At 36.6% G+C, this 22,955-nt stretch overlaps 1 protein-coding gene across 6 annotated transcripts in view; it reads right to left on the bottom strand.

The window, feature by feature from the left end:
- The window catches only part of VPS8 (VPS8 subunit of CORVET complex), a 215,938-nt gene that overhangs the window by 61,630 nt on the left and 131,353 nt on the right, over positions 1 to 22,955 (bottom strand). For all 6 annotated transcript variants that reach the window (XM_045539842.1, XM_045539848.1, XM_045539843.1 and 3 more), the window contains 4 exons: positions 18,642 to 18,789; positions 12,189 to 12,278; positions 8,469 to 8,511; positions 5,046 to 5,149 (listed from right to left, as the gene is read on the bottom strand). In XM_045539842.1, coding sequence (XP_045395798.1) covers positions 5,046 to 5,149; positions 8,469 to 8,511; positions 12,189 to 12,278; positions 18,642 to 18,789 — 385 coding nt within the window. The remainder of the gene's footprint in view (positions 1 to 5,045; positions 5,150 to 8,468; positions 8,512 to 12,188; positions 12,279 to 18,641; positions 18,790 to 22,955) is intronic.

Below are 22,955 nucleotides of genomic sequence, written 5' to 3'. Positions count from 1 at the left end.
GAATACCTAGAGGAAATGAAAAATTCTTGGACACAGACAACCTATCAAATGAACTAGGAAAAAACAGAAAACCTAAATAGACAAAAAAAGAGCAATGAGATTGAATTGAAAAAGTCTCCTGAAAAAGAAAAGCCCAGGACCAGATGGCTTTACTGCTGAATTCTACTAAATTTTAAGGAGGAGCTAAAATCAATTCTTTTCAAACTATTCCAAAAAATTAAAGAGAATGGAATTCCTCTTAATTTATTTTACAAAGCCAGCATTACCACCATGCCAAAACCAGATAAGGACAAAACCAAAAAGAAAACTACAGGCCAATATTCTTGATGAAAATACATGCAAAAATCCTCAACAATATATTAGCAAACCAAATCCAAGAACACATCAAAAAGATATAATTAACCCTTGAACAATGTGGGTTTCAACTGCATGGGTCCACTTTTACATGGATTTTCTTCTGTCTCTGCTACCCCTGAGACAGCAAAACCAACCCCTCCTTCGTCCTCCTCCTCTTTGGCCTACTCAATGTGATGACGATGAGGATTAATACTTTTATGATGGTCCACTTCCACTTAATAAATAATAAATACACTTTCTCTTCATTATGGTTTTTTTTTCTTAATAACATTTTCTCTATCTTACTTTAATACAGTATATATTATAATACATGTAATATATAAAGTATGTGTTAATTGACTGTTTCTGTTCTCAGAAAGGCTTCTGGTCAACAATAGGCTGTTACTGAAGTTTTTGGGAAGTCAAGAGTTACATGCAAATTTTTGACTGCATGGAGGGTTAGTACCCTTAACTCTCACATTGTTCAAGGATCAGTTGTGATACACCATGATAAAGTGGGATTTATCCTAGCGATGCAAGGATAGTCTAAGATATGCAAATCAATAAAGGTGGTACACCACATCAACAGAATGAAGAACAAATGCCATATGATCACCTCAACAGACACGGAAAAAGCATCTGATAAAATTCAAAATCCCTTAATGATAAAAACTCTCAACAAACTACGCATAGAAGGAACATACCATAACATAATAAAGACCATATATGACAAATCCACAGCCAACATCAGACTGAATGGGAAAAGCTTTTCCTCTAAAAACTGAAATAGGACAAGGATGTCCACTTTACCACTCTTATTCAATTAAAAAGCCTAGTCAGAGTAATCAGGCAAGAGAAAGAAATAACAGGCATTTAGATTGAAAAGAGAAGTCAAATTGTCCTTCTTTGCAAATGACATGACTTTATGCACAGAAAATCCTAAAGAATCCACTAAAAAAACTCTTAGAACTGATAAACGAATTCAGTAAAGTTGCAGGATACAAAATCAACATAAAAAAATCACTAGCCTTTCTCAGGACAAGCTGAGTAAAAATCAAGAAAGTAATCTCATTTACAATAGCTATAAAAAAATTAAAATACCTAGGAATAAATTTAACCAAGGAGGTGAAAGACCTCTACAATGAAAACCACACAACACTGAGGAAAAAAATTAAAGAGGACACAAAACAAATGGAAAGACATTTCATGCTCATAGATTAGAAGAATTAATATTGTCAAAATAACCATATTACCCAAAGCAATCTACAGATTCAAGGCAATACTTGTCAAAATACCGACAACATTTTTTCATAGAAATAGAAAAAACAATCCTAAAACCCACATGGAACCACAAATGACCCCAAATAGCCAAAGTGATGCTAAGCAAAAAGAACAAAGCTGGAGGTACCACACGACTGAGCTTCAAAATAACACTACAAAGACACAGTAATGAAAACAGCGTGTTACTGTTAGGAAAATAGGCACATAGACCAATAAAACAGAATAGAGAACCCAGAAATAAATCCACATATTTACAGCCAACTGATTTTTGACAAAGACACCAAGAACTTATGGGAAGACAGCCTTTTCAATAAATACTGCTGGGAAAACTGGATACCCATATGCAAAAGAATGAAACTAAACCCCTATCTCTCACAATATACAAAACTCAACTCAAAATGGATTAAAGACTTAAAAACATAAGATCCAAAGCTACAAAACTACTGGAATACAACACAGGGGAAATGCTTCAGGACATTGGTCTAGGCAAAGATCTGTGGCTAAGACTTTAAAAACACAGACAACAAAAACAAACAAATGGGACTATATTAAGGTAAAAACAACCAAAACAGTGAAGAGACAATGTGTAGAATGGAAGAAAACATTTACAAATGATTCATCCAACAAGGACTAATATCCAGAATATACAAGGAATGCAAATAACTCAACAGCAAAAAAACCCCCAAATAATCCCATTAAAAAGTGGGCAAAAGATATGAATAGGCATTTCTCAAATGAATACATACAAATGGCCAATAGGTATATAAAAAAATGCTCAACATCACTAATCATCAGGGAAATGCAAATCAAAACCTCAATAAGATATGATCTCACACCCGTTAGAATGGCTATTATCTAAAAGATGGCATAAGTGTTGGTGAGTATGTGGAGAAAAGGGAACCTTTGTGCTATCCATTCCTTGTTGATAGGAATGTAAATTAGTACAGTCATTATGGAAAACAGTATGGGGGTTCCTCAAGAAACTAAAAATAGAACTACCAAATGATCCAGCAATCCTGCTACTGGGTATTTATGCACAGGAAAGAGAATCAGTATAGCCGGGTGTGGTGGCTCACGCCTATAATCCTAGCACTCTGGGAGGCCGAGGCAGGTGGATTGCTCGAGGTCAGGAGTTCAAGACCAGCCTGAGCAACAGCGAGACCCCGTCTCTACTAAAAACAGAAAGAAGTTATCTGGCCAACTAAAATATACATAGAAAAAATTAGCCGGGCATGGTGGCGCATGCCTGTAGTCCCAGCTACTTGGGAGGCTGAGGCAGTAGGATCGCTTAAGCCCAGGAGTTTGAGGTTGCTGTGAGCTAGGCTGACGCCACGGCACTCACTCTAGCCAGGGCAACAAAGCGACACTCTTGTCTCAAAAAAAAAAAAAAAAAAAAAAAAGAAAATCAGTATAAACCTGTACCCCCATGTTTACTGCACTAGTCACAATACCCCAGATAAGGAATCAATCTAAGTGTTCATCGACAGGTGAAAGGATAAAAAAAACATGGTATGTATACACAACTGAATACTATGCAGTCATAGAAAAGGATGAAAGCCTGTCATTTGTAGCAACATGGATAAGACTGGAGGTCACTATGTTATGTGAAATAAGCCAGGCACAGAAAGACAAATATTGCATCTTTGCATTTTATAACATGTGATAGACAATTATGGCATGTTCTCACTCATATGTGGGAGCTAAAAACATTTGATCTTATGGACGTAGAGAGTAGAATGATGATTAACAGAGGCTGGAAAGGGTTGGGGTGGAGTGATGAAGAAAGGTTGGGTACAAACATACAATTAGAAGTAATAACTTTTAATGTTTCATAGCACAGTAGGACGACTACAGTTAACAATAATTTATTGTATATTTCAAAACAGCTAGCAGAGAAGAGTTGAAATGTTCCCAGCAGAAAGAAATGATAAATGTTTGAGGTGACAGGTATCCTAAATACTCTGACTTCATCATTGCCCATTGTATGCATGTATAGAAATATCATATGTACCCCATAAGTATGTACATATTTATTATCTATTTTAAAAACCCAACAACAACAACAAAAGAAATTCTTCAGTTTTACATAAGCTTCCTACAGGAGACTGAGTACTGTATTTTTTAAAAACAAGCATTATTTGATCCAAAAACCTAGGCAGACAAAATATATTTAGAATGATGTTCACCAAATGATAATGATGGCTATTTTGGGGTGATGGAATGAATATATTGTAATTTTTCAAAAAGATTCTCCTGTGTAACTTTCTGTATTACATGATTCTTAAAAATGATAAGCATGTATCATTTCACAAAATTTTTTAATAAAGAAAAAGTCACATCTATATGTAAATGAGTTTGTTTTACAAAATTTACATTCTAAAGGGTTTTTATAATCTATGACCTTGAAAATTCCTTGATAAAAACTTAAAGAAGAAATTTACCCATCTCATAAGAACAGAAAATATACCAAGATTTATTATTTTCATTGTAGCATGTATAGCTAAATATATATATATAAAATATATAAATATATATAAATAAATATATATATATATAAAAATTAACCCTGTTCCCCCTTTCAAACACCTGGACAGTGAAAAGTGGTCAGGCAATGTCAAGTCAGTGGCCCAAGCCCAGGAGGGGCAGGCACAGAGGTGTTAATCCACATCATGATATACCCTAACTTTCTGAAACACCTACAAAATTTAACTGTCAAATAACATCTCGCCCCTTGGTTTCTGCTTCACTGCTGTAACTCCCATCTGTACTGGGTGCTCAACTACACCTCCTTCAGTTTTGTTTTCTTCCTTTGTGCAGTCTGGGATCTGTTCTAGCAGTAGTTCAACCTTGGCTGCACATTAGAATTATGCATAGAGCTTTAAAACATACTCATGACCAGGTCCCAGCCCCAGACCGGAGACTTTAATTGATCTGGGGTGCTGCAGCCTGAGCAATGTGATTTTTCAAAGCTCCCCAGGTGACTCTGATGTTCAACCAAGGCTGAGAACTACTATATCATATCCTTCTTTGACCTTTTTCCAGCTTTCTCTGTATCCCTTGAGAGCTTTTCTCCAGTTGTTCATGCTCACTTTCACCCATAGGGAATAGGAGAGATGGTAAATGACGACATTTCCATGGTACCATTACATGGAATACCCAAAATCTCAGTCCAAAGAGAACAGAGAAATCTAGTAGTCACACGCCTAAGTTTTGCAGCATAGCCAAATCTAAGATACAAAGCCTTTGGTGAGAACAAAGAGGCCACACGCTCTTCATAATAACTTCAGGAGTCTTATACTCCTGGGAACACTAAAAAGTGATTAAAATCCAGTTGAATTAAACTCAGGTGGCTGAGAGGGCAATGGAAATGGAATTAATTCCTAGTTTCAGACAAAAACAGGCTTTTAAATGCCTAGTCATTCTCCTACCTCTCGTTGCTGCTGGTTCAAATTATGTGAATTTCTCTGGCAAAGAGCAATTGTCTCTACCATAGTATCTTCAACATCCTTAAGTGAGGGATCCTCTTTGGTATCTAGATTCAGAAAAAGTATAAACATCACTTAAGGATATATTAATGATACTCTCAGAGTTTCTGTGAGAAATTAAACTCCTTTTTAAATTTGCATCATCTTAGTTTTCTATTATACAACCATCCATAAAATCTGATACCAAGGTTTAGTAGATTAAAAAACAAATCATTCTATGCAATAGGAGTTTCCCATATAAATGTTTGACATTCATAGTACATATAAAGCACATCATACTTAGAATTTCAATACACTTTAGCTATGAAAAAATCCCAAATCATCTGTCTGTGGATTAGTTAGTAGAGAGATTATCCTTCACCTTTCTCGCTGTACTATCTCTTCCTCTGCCTATTTCTTAAATGTAGGTATTTCCTCAAGATACTACCTGAGGCCCTTTTCTCTTTTCATTTTTTTAATGATTCCAGACATTTCTGTGGTTTTGACGATGATTCATGTCTTTGTTAATAACCTACAAACATACACCTTCAGCCTTTATTGTGTTCAAAGCCTGCAGGTTGGATTTTCTAAGGAACCTAAGACATTTATTTCCACTTGGATGTCCTGCAAGTATCTTGAACTTTATATGTGCAAAACCCAACTTATTTTTCTAATTTCGAATTTGCTCTCCCCCCACATTTTCAAACTTAGTTATTGGAGCCATCATCTTTAAGTCAACCAATTTATAAATCATCTTTGATGCTTCCCTCTCTTTCACCCCACACATTCAAATAAGCTGCACATTTTAGTTGATTCTACTTCTGTACTCACATATACCCACAACTTCTACCCTGGTGGAGCTCTTAATCATCTCATCTGAGCTACTGCAACAGACTCTTAATTGAACTTTTGACCTCCAGATCACTCCCTACCACAAAAACCATTAAAAATTCCTAATTCTTAAAAATAGAATGTAAGTAAGCCTCCGACACTAAGAAAACAGTAAAGATTTAGGCTCTTCTCACTGTCTGTGCGCTGCTGTCGCCAGATTATTTCTCACTGCCTGAGGTTACTAGACAGGCACTTCCAAGTTCTCCTCAGCCTAGAAGGTCCTTTCCCTGCTTTTGTCTATCAAACTCTTTTCATCCTTCCAGTCTTTCTTCATAGGTCAAGTCTTCCACAAAACTCTTTTTGATTCATGGGTTACAAATAGTTCCCTAATTTCCACACTCCTTTTCCATTCTCACTGTAGTTTTCATAACATTCCATTCCACTTGTATTAGAAATTTTTATTTACATATCTGTCTCCTTCATGAGACTGTAGTTTTGTTTGGTTTTTTTTTTGGCAGGGGCAGACCTGTTTTAGTAGTCTGTGTATAGCCCACAGGAACCAAACACAATGTCTTACTATTAGCAAATCCTCCAAAAATTCTTAAGCACGCTGCCAAAACTGAATCTCAAAGTAGATTTCAGACAGGACACTATTACTGGAAAATTCATCTTCATTGGAATTCAAAACAGTGGCATCTCTAGACATACCACCTATGAATCTTTGTAGCGATTTTGGGGAAATACGCTTCTTAAAAATTCTCCATCAATCTTTCATATATTTATTGTCTGCAAAAGTTGTTCCATAACACTAAATTCAAAAAGAAAAATGACATACAACACAACAAACCTAACATAACCAAATTGATTGAACACATACTGATAGTATAAAAATAATAATTAAGTGTCTATCTGGACTATCACTATAGAAAAGTCAATCAAGTGTTTACTGAGGTTCTAAGAAGATTTAGTATAATACCAGATGATCGGGATATCACAGAGACCCTATCATCTAGGACATAACCACCAAAAAATATAGATAATTAATCTATAGAGAATTAGGGTAAAGGTATATTAGGGAAATGTATGGACGAATAGGTCCAAGAAATGTGTTGTGTGTTAAAGAGGTAGGATAATCTAAAAATAAAAATCACCTGTCAAGTAATTCCCTGATCTTTTGAGAGGGCTATTTTGAAAATGTCAAGGAATATGAAAATAAACCATGTGATTAAAAAATGAGTGAAGGACTTGAATAGACATTTCTCCAAAGAAGATAAACAAATAGCCAAAAAACACACGAAGATGCTCAACATGACTCATCATTAGAGAAATGCAAATCAAATCCACAATTATAATAGATACCATCTCACACCTATTAGGATCGCTACTATCAAAAAAACTAGAAAGTAAACGTTGGCAAGGATGTGGAGAAATTGGAATCCTTGTGCACTACTGGTGGAAATGTAAAATGATGCAGCCACTAGAGAAAACAGTACAGCAGTTCCTCAAAAAACTAAAAATAGAATTATGACTTGATCCAGCAATCCCACTTCTGGCTATATTCCCAAAAGAATTGAAAGCTCAGTTTGGAAGAGATATTGTACAGCCATGTTCGTAGCATTATTCATAATAGCCAAATGGCAGAAGCAACCTAAGCAACCATCAAAAGATGAATGAACAAAATGTGGTATATACATACGATGGAGTATTACTCAGCCTTAAAAAGGAAGGAAATTCTGACACATGCTAGAATATTTATGAACCTTACACTAAGTGAAATAGGCCAGTCACAAAAGGACAAATGCTGTATGACTGCATTCATATGAGATACTTAGGGTAATCAAATTCAGAAAAAGAATGGTGGAAAGTAGAATGGTAGTAGCCAGGAGCCTAAGGGAGAGGGGAAATGGGTGAATTGTTGCTTAATGGGTATAGATTTTCAGTTTGGGGAGATGGAAAAATTTGGAGGTGGTTGTTGGTGATGGTTGCACAATAATATAAATACATTTAATGCCACTGAACTGTAAAAAATAGTCAAAATGGCAAATTTTATGTTATGTATATTTTGCCACAATTTTTAAAAATAAATAATGTCAAGGAATATGATGGAAATTTTGTATCTGTGACAAAGCCACTCAAGATTCTAAAGTGTCAAGTTTTACTGCTTTGGGTTAAAATTACATAAATTCAGTATAGAAACATTGGCTGATTTGCCGTTTGGCACATTAAAATAATTTTTAGGATGTTAGTTATGTACCTCATTTAAACATAACCAAACCATAAGTACAAAAATATAACCAAAAACATAATTGATGAACAGTACCTAATTTTCTGTATATTTTACTCCATTGACAAATAGCATCACAAAGCCACAATGCTTTATATCATTTTTTGCTATGAACTGTTGAAAACTAACTAGAATTTGGATCCATGTTGAAGTAGATAAGCAGTAATTATGGAGAAATGCCAATGTATTAATAAATGCAGCTTATTAAATAACATATTTTAAAACATGGGGTTAATGGAGGAAAAAATGATCAACTACACTCAAGAACTTACTTTCACCTTGATGTGTTATCTCTTGAAGTTTGCTCTGTAGTCGCTAAGGAGATAAAAAGAATATAGGAGTTAAAAGGAACACTTTATATTTCTACCCACCAAACACACACACACACACACACACACACACATACACACACATATATATATATATATATATATATTTTTTTTTTTTTTTTTTTTTTTTGGGTAGAGACAGGTTCTTGCTATATTGCCAAGGCTAGTCTTGAACTCCTGGCCTCAAGCAATCTTCCCGACTCAGCCTCCCAAACTGTTGGGATTACAGGCATGAGCCACCACACTGGGCCCCATCAAATATTTGAATTAACATATTTTAAAGGTAAACTCCCAAAACACACAAGGTTATTAAGATTGGTCCCTTACTGTCATTCAGAAGTATACCCTTGTGTATACAGAAAGTATAATTAGCTGTATGGGAAGGGACCCAAAGACCAAGTACCACGTATTCTGCCCCACTTCTGCTTCTGTTATACTGCCACACAATCATCATTGACAATCTTTAGGCATAGTAATGAGGATTAGGATTTAGCGGAACCTGTGGCCTTTCAGATCCTTAAATGCAGCCTTTTGACTGAATCCAAATTTCAAAAGGCTGCACTTAAGGATAAGGCCACATGTGGCCTTAAGGCTACAGGTTCCCCACCCCTGAATAGCTTGAATAAGGCAATAAAACTCACACTGAATTGTGAGAAAAGTGGGTGGGTTAGGCAGGTGGGAATAAAATGAAGATGACAAACCTATCACCATAGAGTAGGGTACAGGCTTGGGTGTTATGTCTCCTAAATATTCAGTTGTAATGTTTACTGTTTTACTAAATTCTAGATCCTTAGACACCCTTAACTGATATTCCAATTCCTTCTTAATATACATTGAAGCTGACCCTAATATATACCTTCTACCCAAAATTTATTTCTTTTCTTGGGGATCCTTATAGGCTAAACATCATAGAATTTTAAATCACAGATTTTTAGCTAATAAGCTATAAATAAGCTTATAAGCCTAAATCGTCAACTACTCTCTCTCACTCACCTCATACCATATGTAAATAATCGATAACTTCTCTAATCTACTGCCCTTCTCTCTTTATCACCACTGCCACACCCAGTTCAAGCCCTCATCGACTCACACTTGGACCATTGCAATGGTCTCCCAAGTTTCTCTGCTTTCAGTTTTACCTCTCCCTTCTCTACATCCTGTCCCCATCCTCCCAGTGACCAGAGCAGTCTTTATGAAACAAACAACATCAAGTTAGTTCTTTGCTTAAAAACCTTTAGTTGATCCCATGTGACAAGAGGGCAAGTCACAATTCTTTAATGTGCCCTGCAAAATCTGTCCAAATCTGCTCGTATCCTATTTCTAGCCTCACCTGCCCATATATTGCACAGCTGAGCCCTGGTAAAGCTGCTGGTGCCCCCCCAGTAGTCCGTACTTCTGTATATTCCCAAGCCTATGGAATGATGGTCCCACTTCTAGGAGGCTCTCCTGCTTTTCCTTCTCTCATCTATACCAGGAATACTTTTACTTATTCTTTATAACTAGGTCTATGGTACCTTCAACAAATAAATTACAAGGAAAAAAAGAGATGCAGGGGTAATTTATAGATTAAAAGAGATTAAGAGCCTACATGAAGCCTCTAGTGATTATTCTTCCTGCCCTATTTTAGAATCACATGGCTAGAAAGAAACTAGAACCCAATATAGAACATTTTTTTGATACAGATATCCCTAATCTCTTCCTAACAAAATGGCAATATTAAAAAAAAAAAACCTGATATACCATGTCACAGCCATCAGGATGACTACTATCGAAACCAAAAACAAAACTCAGAAAATAAGTGTTGGCAAGAATGTGGAGAAATTGGAACCCTTGCATATTACTGCTGGGAATGTAAAATGGCATAGCTGCTATGGAAAATAGTATGGCAGTTCCTCAAAAAATTAAAAATAGAATTACTCTTTGATCCAGCAATTCTACTTCTGGGTATATACCCAAAAGAAATAAAAGCAGAGACTCAAAAAGATATTTGTACAACCATGTTCATGGGAGCATTATCCACAATGGGGTGGAAGCCACCCAACTGACTACTGAAGGATGAATGGGCAAATAAAATGGGTTGTATACATATAATTGAATAAAATTCAGCATTAAAAAGGAAAAAAATTCTAAGATGTGCTACAACATGGATGAACCTTGAAGACATGCTAAGTAAAATAAGGCAGACACAAAAAGACAAATACTGTTTGATTCCACTTTATATAAGGCACATGGAGTAGCTATTAATAAATTCATAGAATCAGAAAACAGAATGGTATAGAGCTGGAGCTCCTTCTACTAAGAATCACAAGAATGGAAAAACAAGCACCACATGTACTCACCATCAAATTGGTATTAACTGATAAACACTTACATGCACATATAGTAATAACATTCATCAGGTGTCGGGCAGGTAGGAGGGGGGAAGAGGGGATGGGTATATTTACACCTAATGGGTGTGGTGCGCACGTCTGGGAGATGGACATGCTTGACGCTCTGACTCGGGTGGGGCAAAGGCAATATATGGAACCTAAACATTTATACCCCCGTAATATGCTGAAACGAAAAAAAAAGAAAGAAAGAAAGAAAGAAAGAAAGAAAGAAAGAAAGAAAGCAGAATGGTGGTTTCCAGGGATCGGGGGTGGGTCACAGAAAGGGGAGTAATTGTTTAATGGGTACAGAGTTTCAGAATGGAAGGTTGAAAATGTTCTGGAGATGGATGGCGGTGAGGATTATATAACAATGTGACTATAGCTAATGTCACTGAACTATATACTTTAAAATGGTTAATATGGTAATCTTTACGCTGTTTATTTTACAATAATTTTTTTAGATGGAAAAAAAATTTTTTTTTAAATTTATTGAACAGAAAGTATTGGTGAGAATGCAGAGCAAGCAAAACTCTTATACATTATTGGTGGAGTGTAAAATGGCACAATCACTTTGGAAAGAGGTCTGACAATTTCTTATAAAATTATCCTATGACTCAGCAATTCCATTCCTTGATATTTACTCAAGGAAATGAAAACATTTGCGTACAAAAAGGCCTGTGTAAGAGTGATCACAGCAGCTTTATTCATAATAGCCAAAAACTATAAACAGCCCAGATGTCCATCAACAGGAAAGTGGATAAGCAATCCACCGTATATTCACACAATTAAATACTATTCAGCAATAAAAGGATAAAACTACTGATAAATGTAGTAACAGAGATAAATCTCAAAAGCATTTTGCTCAGTGAAAGAAGAACTACACAAAAGAATACCTATTAGATAGTGAAAAAGTCAGAAGAGTGGCTTTCTCTGGGAGGGTGGGGAGTTGGGAGCCAGGGCTGGCTGAGAAAGAGCAGGAGGGAACTTTCTGAGGTGAAGGTAATGATCCCTACCTTGCTTGGGACCTGGGTTACACAGATGTATACATTTGTTAAAAACTCATCAAATGGTACACTGAAAACATGTGCTTTTTACTATACGTAAATTTTACCTTTAAAAAAAAGTATCACAAAGAAATACTGAACTCTAGTCAATGATAAGCATGATAAAAATATTCAGAGGTAAAATGTATTACTGTCTGCAACTAACTTTGAAACATAAAAATTAAGATGGATTGATGAATGGCTAGAGGAACAGACAGAAATATGACAAGGCAAATGTAGTAAAATGTTACCTCTAACATTATTAAAAAGGCACCATGAATATCTCCTTTCTTTTCTAATAGATAAGCAGTGACTTCATGAAGTTGATACTTCTGAGTAATCTAGGAGAAAAAAAGAAAAGATAAACATTTTTGTTCACGAATCTTGTTTGTGGGTGGAACAATCCCATTGGGGATGAAAAACCACATGATAATAAATAATGAATTCGTACTTTACAATATCATACATAAATACTTGATTTTCTGGTCTTATAGTGGCTTATATGGTATTTCTAATTGGAACAAATTCATTTTTTGCACTTATTTATTTTAAAAAATTGTTATACACCTGAATGAGGTATATCCACTGGAGAAAAGCTAACACATATACATGAATAGTAATGATAAACTAGAAACTTATCATGTGTAATCATACACAAATATTTAGAACAAAATGACAATGAAAACACTACATATCAACTTGTGGGATCTTAATAAAAAATAACAGGCTACAAATTTCTAATTAGTAAAAAAGAAATATCAGTTAAACTAAGAAGATAAAAGAAAGGAAAAAAGTACAGATGACAGAAAGCAAACAACAGAGGTTTAACAAACTCTAATGTAGCTTTTTTGAAAAGATTAATATAGCAGAAAAAAACTTTCTTAGAAGAAAAAGCACAAATAGCACATTAACAGTTTAACAGATCAAAGGAGAAGAACAAGTGAAAATAGCAATAAATGCAGGAAAAGCATTTGATAAAAATGAAGCACCCATTCATGACAAAAACAAAACAAAACATTGTTACCCAAACTGAGGCTAGAATTTCTCAACTTAATAAAAGTTATCTATCAAAATCCTATAATAAATGCCATATTTAATGTAAAATATTAGATATGTTCTCTTTTAAATTAGGAACAAGTTAGAAGGCACACTATCAATGCTTTTATTTAACAATATCCTAGAGCTCCTAGCCATCTGTTAAAAGAAAGGCAAAACTGTAAGATTGGAATGAAAGAAATCCCTGCCATTACTATCAGAAAACATTATTGTCATAAAAAATCTTGAAACTGGCCAGGTGGGATGGCTCACTTCTGTAATCCTATCACTTTGGGAGGTTAAGGCAGAAAGATCATTTGAGGTCAAGGGACCAAGACCAGACTGGGCAATATAGCAGGACCCTGTCTCTACGAAAGATTAAATAATTAGCTAGGCATGGTGACATGTGCCTCTAGTCCCAGCTACTTGGGAGGCTGAGGCATAAGGATTGCTTGAGCCCAGGAGTTTGAGGCTGCAGTGAGCTATGATCATGCCACTGCACTCCAGTTTGGGTAACAGAGTGAGATTCTCTTAAAAAAAAAAAAAAACTCTACAAACTATTTGAACTAAAAATGAATTCAGCCTGATTGCTACATACAAAACAATGTACAAAAATTACTAACATTCTAATACAGCAGCACCTATCAATAAAATATACGCTATCTCAAAAAATCTCCTTGCATAATGTTAACAAAACTATATAGTATCTGTGAACAAATTTAATATGTGCAGAAGCCATATATACCAAGAGCATAAAAGGGATTTTAAAAAGGCAATCATACTCCTGAATGAGAAGAATCAATACCACAGAGATGTCATTTCTCCCTGAAGTGGTCTATAAATTCAATATATTTTTTAATCAAAATTCCAGAGGGTTTGATTCTTTTAAAGGAATTTTACAATGTGATCTCTGAATTGATGTGGAATAATAAGAGGCCAAAAGTAGATAAAACATTTGAAAGAAAAAGAATAAGGAGGGAGAAGTCTTTTTCCTAATAATAAGCCTACTGAAAACTGTATTAATTAAAATATATAGTACAAGTATACAGAAAGACAACCAAAGGAACAGAACAGAACCCACAAACAGATCCATGTACATCTGGGAGGCTGGTATGTAGCAGTATACCATGGAGTATTACTCAGCTATAAGAAATAACGGTGATACGACATCTCTTTGGTTCTCCTGGAGAGAGTTGGAACCCATTATATTAAGTGAAGTATCCCAAGAATGGAAAAACAAGCATCACATGTACTCACCAGAAAACTGGTTTCCCTGATCATCACCTAAATGCACATTGAGGAATGATATCAACTGGATATTAGACTGAGGCGGGGGGTGGGATGGGTGCATGGCTATATGATGAGTGCGTTGCGCACCGTCTGGGGAATGGTCATGCTTGAAGGTGCTGACTCGGGGAGGTGGGGGTGGGGGGAGGGGATGGAGGTATGACTACATGGTGAGTGCCAGGCACACTGTCTGGGGAATGGACACGCTTGAAGCTCTGACTCCGAGGGATGGGAGGGACATGGGCAATATATATAACCTGAACTTTTGTACCCCCATAATAAGCTGAAATAAAAAAAAAATCAGTGAGAAAAGAATAATAAAATGTCACATGGACCATTAGCCATCATGTGGAAAAAAGGATATAAATCCCTCTCTTGATCAGTCTATAAATTCCCGAAGGATTAAAAGCCTAAATGTAAGAAGCTAAACTATAAAACTTATATAGAAGAATATCCTTTATGTCATCACAATAGGAAAGGAAAACACACACACATACACAAACTTAAGCCTTGAAGAAAAAGATTAATAAAATATCAGTGTGTGTAAACACACACACACACACACACACACACACACACTTTCACTTGGAAACAGGAGGAAATAAGGGAAGAGGATCAAGGCAATGAGTGTGCTAAAGCTACTTGAATTGCTGTTTAGCCCATTACGTTTTACGGCACAACAGGACCATCTAATAAATCAGTGTCTGTAAACAAGAGCTTGATCTTTTCCTTTCAATATTTTTACTGTGTTCCTTTTTCTAGGCTTATTGAGTTGGCTAGAATTTCTATGAAGCTTGATTAAGAACAATTTCTATAAAGCTGACTTTAATAGAATAGATGGGGAAGCAGTTCAGCACAGCAATTCAGAGCTTGTACTATGGAATCAGACTATCGAGTTCAATCACAGGCGCTACCACTTACTAGATATAACCTTATGCAAATTAACTGCATATGTGAGTCTCCATTATGCTTTTAATTATCACTTTGGCTAAATGATTACCATTATTTTACAGTGAATTGTTATCCTATTTTGATCAACTGTTTTATTTGCCAGGCTTCCCAAAATCAAATTTCAAATTCTAAAATTAACTCTTTTTAACCTCAAACTAACTTTGGGATGTTCCAGAGGTCCCTGAAACATCCAAAAAGAGACACAATAAACCAGTTTATTTGATATGTTAAATTATACGGGAAACCCTCTCAAATAGAAATGATGTTTAGGCTGGGCATGGTGGTTCATGCCTCTAATCTCAGCACTTTGGAAGGCCAAGGTGGAAGGATCACTTGAGACTAGGAGTTCAAGACCAGCGTGGGCAACATAGTGAGACCCTGTCACTACAAAAAATTTAAAAAATTTGCCAGATGTGATGGTGCATGCCTGTACTCCTGACTACTTGCAAGGCTGAGGCAGGAGGACCACCTGAGGCCAGGAGTTCAAAGCTGCAGTGAGCTGTGATCATGTCACTGCACTCCAGCCCAGGTAACACAGCGAGACCCTGTCTAAAAAAAACCAAAAGAAAAAAAAGAAATGATGTTTCACCTTCTTTGGGTTATATTTGTAAGGATATATTATTAATACATGTTCTAAAATTATATGAGATTCCTAGAAATCTGATATGTCTTGGTATATGTTATCAGTCATATTTTGGGTTATTATGTTAAATTGTTACAGGCCACATAAAATAACCAAATTTCCTTGACAATTGGGTCTTTAACCATGGCCATTTTAAATCTTGTCCACAGTTATTTAATTTTGATGCTTTTTTCCCCCTTGAAAGCTCTTTGCAAACTCTCAAGTGTTGCATCTTTAAGGAGGTTCATGGAAAAGACTACAACAAGTACTCTTGAATACAGGTCCATGACAATTTTGAGACTATACCACTAGAATGGGCAAAAATTTCCAAAACACAAGTGGGCTCATAAAATTGCTCTGACCCAACATCAAGCAAAACAAGAATTAATTACATGGGATTGAAATGAGTTTTTAATGACTTGTTTGAAACCTTGCTGATTCTTTTTACTTTTTAGTTTGCAGAGTTAAAAAAAAAACAAAACTCTTTTTTGTGTATGTATGGGTAATCAAAGTTTCACAGTAATTTGGTAAAGTACACTTTTGTGAGCAAAATGGAAACATTTACCCTTCTATCTACCTGATCCTTCCAAAATTTGGAAACATTTTGTGAGTATTCTTATTCTATGGCAATATAGGTATTTGTATAAGTTCAATGAGAATTTGTTTTCTTTGTAGCAGGACAGTCGGAAACACAGGTTATATTACCAAGGCTTTGACTGGGATGTCATATTTTCAGATATAACCAGACCAGTTTAAGGAACTAAGCTTAACTTTAAGAAGCCAATAAAGCCCTTGGAAAAACTGGCCTGGTACTTTGTCTACATTGTACCCTTACAAGGTTCCTAGCCTTGGAGTAAGGAAAGAATGTTCCTTTTCGACAGGCCCAGGAATCTCAGAATATTTTGGGAACCTCAAGAAAAGAAGAATTCACCCAGGTACTACAGGGAAAATCTGACAGAGAGTCCATGGCTTGGCTTTCTAACCTGGAGAAGCTTTTAATCATCTAATCTGAGATTCCTTATAAATCCTAGCTGAGCAGATTTTAAAAAGAGTCTATTTGGTCAATCACTATTCTTGCAGTACTTATATAAATAATCAGGCCAAATATAATGAGACTACCCTTATTTTGCATATAAATTGGATTTACTGTGATTATCTTTGGTAAAAGTGGGGAAACTGGAGAGAGAAAAAAAATTATGTTTCAGAAAAAAAAACTGTAGTATACTTGTTATTAGATTCTAGCTCATTGCTTTTGAGATTTTATAATTTATCTACAATTTGGACTAAATCCTGAATTTTTAGTTTCCTCCAATATCTCACTGTAACTCTCCAAACTAATAATTTGAAATTTTTCTCCCATTTTTCTGACTTTGAATTGCTGAAATTGTGTTTTTCCTGAAGCCTTGTAAACTAATGCTAGACAACTTTATATAAACTTCAGAAAAATCAGCACCACAACTTATTTATGGACAGAAAATTCACAGCAACACCTTATTCAAACTGCAATCCAGGACAACCTGTCAGGTTGCCACTGCCTACTTCCACCCAAGTGCAGATACTTCAAACACAAACCTAGAAATCTCAGCCCTCCAGATTCAGAGACAAGCTTATAGACTACTCCAAACATTAACCTTTGTTATTCTTGTGTGAACTTCAATGGAAATCCACTCCTGAAATGAAATGCAACTATTTAACTGAACTGACCTATTTTCACAACTAAGAGACTGATTCCATAAGATACGGGCCAATGTATCCAACTTTGTTTCTTTCTACTTGTTCTAATCTATGTTTCTCTCCCCCTTTGCCAATCTCTTATCTTAAAACCTCGAATTCAAATCTCTCCAAAGCTACCAAATTGGCTTTTTTTTTTTTTTTGAGACAGAGTCTCGCTTTGCTGCCCAGGCTAGAGTGAGTGCCGTGGCGTCAGCCTAGCTAACAGCAACCTCAAACTCCTGGGCTCAAGCGATCCTCCTGCCTCAGCCTCCCGAGTAGCTGGGATTACAGGCATGCGCCACCATGCCCGGCTAATTTTTTCTATATATATTTTTAGTTGGCCAGATAATTTCTTTCTATTTTTAGTAGAGACGGGGTCTTGCTCTTGCTCAGGCTGGTCTCGAACTCCTGACCTCAAACGATCCACCCGCCTCCACCTCCCAGAATGCTAGGATTACAGGCGTGAGCCACCGTGCCCGGCCAAATTGGCTTTCAATATGTGAAACTTTCTAAAAGTAAAGTTTTAAAGCAAGGACCGAAGGAAACCAAAATATTTCTCCCCCCAATATTGAGTATTGTTAAGTTAAAGACAGTGAAAATGCAGGGGACACTCTGCCTCATTCTCCATCTGCCTGACAGCAGGACAAATCCTCACTTACCAGAGACACCACTTATTTATTGGCTCAGAGAAGGCACCAGCAGGCACCAGAGGAATCTGAGAACAGATTTTACTATCTTCTTACACTTTCCTACCTTTCACAAGACTGGAACTACCCTTGCCTCTGTTTTGTCACTATAGGATTTATGGCTGTTTGTTAAAATAATATTTAAGCAAGGCCCCTAAGCCACTGCCTTGAGAGAGAGACTTTTGAATTGAGGTCTCTCCCACGTGATAGGTACAGCACGCATCAATAAACTTCCGCTGGTTTTTTTCTTGTTAATCTGACTTTTGTTTTCAGGACAGTGTCTCAACTAAGAACTTATGAGGGTAAAAACAAAATTATATTTTCTCCCCTTCACTTTGCTCATCTGTCAAATGAGAAATGTTAAGGAGAAGTTTACTCTTGTCTTGTCTACACTGTTGGTCTTCTCTTACCTGAATAGTTTCTTCTAGGCGGTAGCACTCAAGGACTTGCAGCGTTTCTATAACTTGGTTTGGGTTGAACTGACACAACAGCTCAATGAACTGTTCTGTAATACACGGAGATATTTGCAGCGATTCTTGATTTACATGAATACCTTCCCTAAAAATAGAAATGGTAAGAGAATACTAAATTGTAGCATTATATAATCATATCTGTAATTAAAGGCTACAGGTAAAAAGTATATTATGTTAAAACCAGACTACCTTCTAGTCAGGCAAAAATGTGAATTGAAAGTCCCGGTGTTACTTAGGTTATTTGGGCAAACTATACATTACATCAGAGGCATTCTTAGAAGCAATATTTGTCATGTTACATTGAAAAATTAAGGAAATAACATTTAGTTGAGACTCTTCTAACTTATATCAAATGTTATACTTTGTTCTAAAAGAAACAAGAAAACCCACTCAATTCAGTCTAAACAATTTGATCCATAGGTAACTATATATAATAAACCATATTCTAGTCTCAATAACTGTCTCTTCTATATGTCCTTTATAGAATCAATCACATCACATGGCAATTACCTCTTTAATTATCTGTCTTCTCTAAAAGACTACAAACTTTGTGAAGGTAGGGACCATGCATCTTCTCACTAATGAATTTTTGAAGCCAACCAGTGTCTTGCATGTAGTAAGGGCTAATTTTTTGGTTACTGTTAAAACAAATTAAAAAATGATGAACAGTAAGATATACAATATTTATGTGTCCATTTGCCTGGTATGCCAGCTACTCACAAAGCCCACTATTCGTAACGCCTGCACAAAAGCTTTCGAGGTGGAGTATTAACTTCATCATGCTGGATACTTAACTACTGGTGGCCAAAAGGAACTACTTAGGAAATCAATTGTTGCTCTTTTGGGACCTAAGAATCATCTTCTCTCTGGCTTCAAAAGAAGTCAGTTCCTCCTGAGAGTCGTATCTTCTCTTCAGAAGTCCTCAATGAAAGCTCCTTATATAAAGAAGTGGAATAGGGACAATAAAATACAAAAATGATTGCTTGGGAAACTAGCCTTCTGAGAAAAGATTAAAGCAGATGGTTTAAAGTAGTAGTTTCCAGCTTTTCAGATACCATGGCACACAGAAAATGGCGATATGTGTAAGGCCCACTGGAGTGAAGTAAGATTGCTCACACAGGACTCTGGGTGCCCCACGAGCCAAGGGGATCAGTCTCTAAGCACACCTGTAGCCCTGTGCAGTGCACCAAGAGCCACAGAATGGGAATCTCTGGACTCGAAACAAAATGATTTGAATTTTGTAATTATTCTATAAATGATAAGTAGCACTCTTATTTTTACTAATAAGAGGCTTGAATTATAGAAGAAGGGATTATATTTAGACATAAGACATTTCTGCAAATTAGCTTGTGATACTTAGTCCTAACCAGAGGTTGAGTGATAAACTAAGTTCTGCCTTTTAGGGCTTTCAAGACTTGCTGATGGGCTAATTCTGTATCTCCTCAAATTGGCTATAAATTTCAAAAATCAAGTTTTCAGTTTTATTTTTTGTTTTATGGTGTCTCACAACTGCCTTTAAAATATACAATTTTGTTCACTGACCGGCTATTCCCTATGTATACCACATAACTTGAAATTATCTGTTTAAGTGTCTGTGTCCCCAGCTACACTATAAACTCCAAGACAGCAAACACTGTGTTGCATTCATCATCGTCTCCCCAGCATTAACACAGCCCTGGCACATAATAAACAGAGCTCAGGAAATACACGTTGAATTGAACTGAACTGATGGGAACAGCACACTGGACTGCCTGCCAACAGAGGGAAACATAGAACAGGTGGAAATACAGACTAGAGGGGTGAAAATTTCAGGGACTAGGGTTATAATATCAGAAACAGCTAGGAATAAATCCTGTCAGAAAGCCCTACATGGAGAAATTAAAGGATGTACAGGATAAATCCAGGGAAATGGTAGTTCTCTATATGTGACTCTGATACTATGATATAATAAGAAATATATACATGGTCTCTGCCCCTGGTTCCTGGCACACAGCTCCTAAAACCCTTCGTGTCTCTGAAGGGGTAACTGTTTTTTCCCTATGCCAGTGAGAGGACAGAGGGCTGAGGGCTCCTGGACAGCTTCAGGATGGGGGCTGGTTGCCATGGGAGCCAACCAACCATGTGATTAGAGGGTTGGAACTTTCAGTCCCACCTCACACACCTCTGCAGAGGGGGGAGGGGTTGAGGGTGATTGTCGATCACCAATGGCCAATGACGTAATCCATTGTGCCTACACAATACAGTCTCCATGAAAGCCCGAAGGACAGGGTTTGGGGAGCTTCTGGATTGCCTAACCATGGAGATGTCTGGAGGGCAGTGCGCCTCCATGCCCCTTCCTACATACCTCGCCCTGTGTATCGCTTCCACCTGGCTGCCCATCTGTATCCTCTGTAATATCCTTTATAATAAACCAGTAAATGTAGGTAAGGTGTTCCCCTGAATTGTGTGAGCTGCTCTAGCACATTAATCGCACCTGAGGAGGGGGTCAAGGGAATCCAATTTATAGACAGTTGGTCAGAAGCATAGATCACAACCTGGGGTCTGTGCTTGGCATCTGAAATGGGGGGGGGGGTAGTCTTGTGGAACTAAGGCCTTAACCTGTGGGATCTGACACTAACTACAGGTAAATAGTGTCAGAACTGAGTTAAATTGGAGAGCACCCAGTCGGAGCCCACTAGAGAATTGCGTGGTAGGTGTGTGCGGGAAAAGTCCCATACACATTTTGGTGACCAGAGCAGTTTGGTTTTTCCTATCTATTATTAGAGGGATCAAGGTTTTGTCTCCAGGGAACAGTATTAGGTAAAAGAGAATGGGAATGTTAACCAATGTTTCTCCACATTCAGGTGAGCCAGTATTCCTTATAGATGTCTATGCCAAATTATAGGTGGTGTTAGTATTTTATCTATATTAGACTTCTGTTAGTAAATCTTATAAATGCAAGACTATGGAGCAAATTAAGGGTAGACATAACCATGAATCACAGTATTTGATTCTTCCCAGAACATCTATTGACAGAACCATTTGTAAGAACTGAAGTTGTGAATATGCATCAAACCAAGCAAATTACCCAAATGAATAGATTTTGATGCATTCATTTGTGAGGGAAATAATGTGCCTGATGAGAAATGTTTAGATAACATCAACATAATCAAAACTTTAATAAATAAGCTGTAGCATTAATGAATTCACATTCATTTCTGACTGTTGCTTATCAGCCTCGCACATAAACACAATTTGTTATATCCGGTTCCCAAAGCTATTTCTGTTAGTCTTCTATTAACTACCCATTTTACCATATACCCACTGCTAACTTCAATGGCCATAAAAATGTATTTTCGACCTAAACGTTATGTACTCTTTGGGGAATCCTATTTTAGCAATAGCACTGGCTAAAAGAATATAGACATTTAAATATATGTAAAAGGGAGAAAACTTTAAATTTTAAAAGTTTAAAACTTTTGTCAGTTTTAAGAGAAAGTATGTGTGTGCCTTCTCCCTCTTCCTCTCTCACTCTCATTCTCTCTCTCTCTCTCTCTCTCACACACACACACACACACACACACCTGCCTACCCTAAAATTCAGGTTGGAGAATATTGCTACCCACTCTTACTCAGGTTATGAAAATAATTTTAAATTATAACCTTGTACATTGAACGATTTCTGGAAAAGTATAAAAATATATATCAGTTTTGGAAAACTTACCTTAAAATGATTCTAAAATTAAAATTCTGACTCCACAATATTTGACAAAAAAAAAATGTTGTACTGGAATAAAAAACAAAAAGCTGGTCTAGATTATTCGTCCATACCTCTAAGGAAAAAGATTTCACAGTCTCTTCCAGTACCTTGTTTTCACAACTTAGGGCCACTTCAGCCTAGTCTAAATTGAATTCTCTGCTTATTCCCATATCTCCAGTCCTTGAATGTAGTGGCACACTGATGAGTACTCAGTAACTTTCAGATTGAGAACTTGAATATATCATTCACAACGCATGTCTCCACCACCTCATCCCCAAAGTGGGAATCAGCTTAGAACTAGGAGGGATTTCTCCCTGTGGGGAAAAGGTTAAATTTTAAATAAGAGGCCCTCAGCAGCCTCCATCACTGTTGTGGACACCTGCAGTCTTCACTGCTGGAGGATCCTGCAGTTCTCACAGCCTCTGAGCTGAGCCTAGCAAGCTGCCTGAAGTCCACACAGCTGCAATACACAGAGGAGCCCACGTTGTGTCCTGTCCCCTGTGGCCCAAGCT

Source organism: Lemur catta, chromosome 1, assembly GCF_020740605.2.
Source record: "Lemur catta isolate mLemCat1 chromosome 1, mLemCat1.pri, whole genome shotgun sequence".
Classification (NCBI taxonomy): Eukaryota; Metazoa; Chordata; class Mammalia; order Primates; family Lemuridae; genus Lemur; species Lemur catta.
Note: the sequence above shows the minus strand (reverse complement) of the source record. Positions and strands in the feature narration are given on the sequence as shown.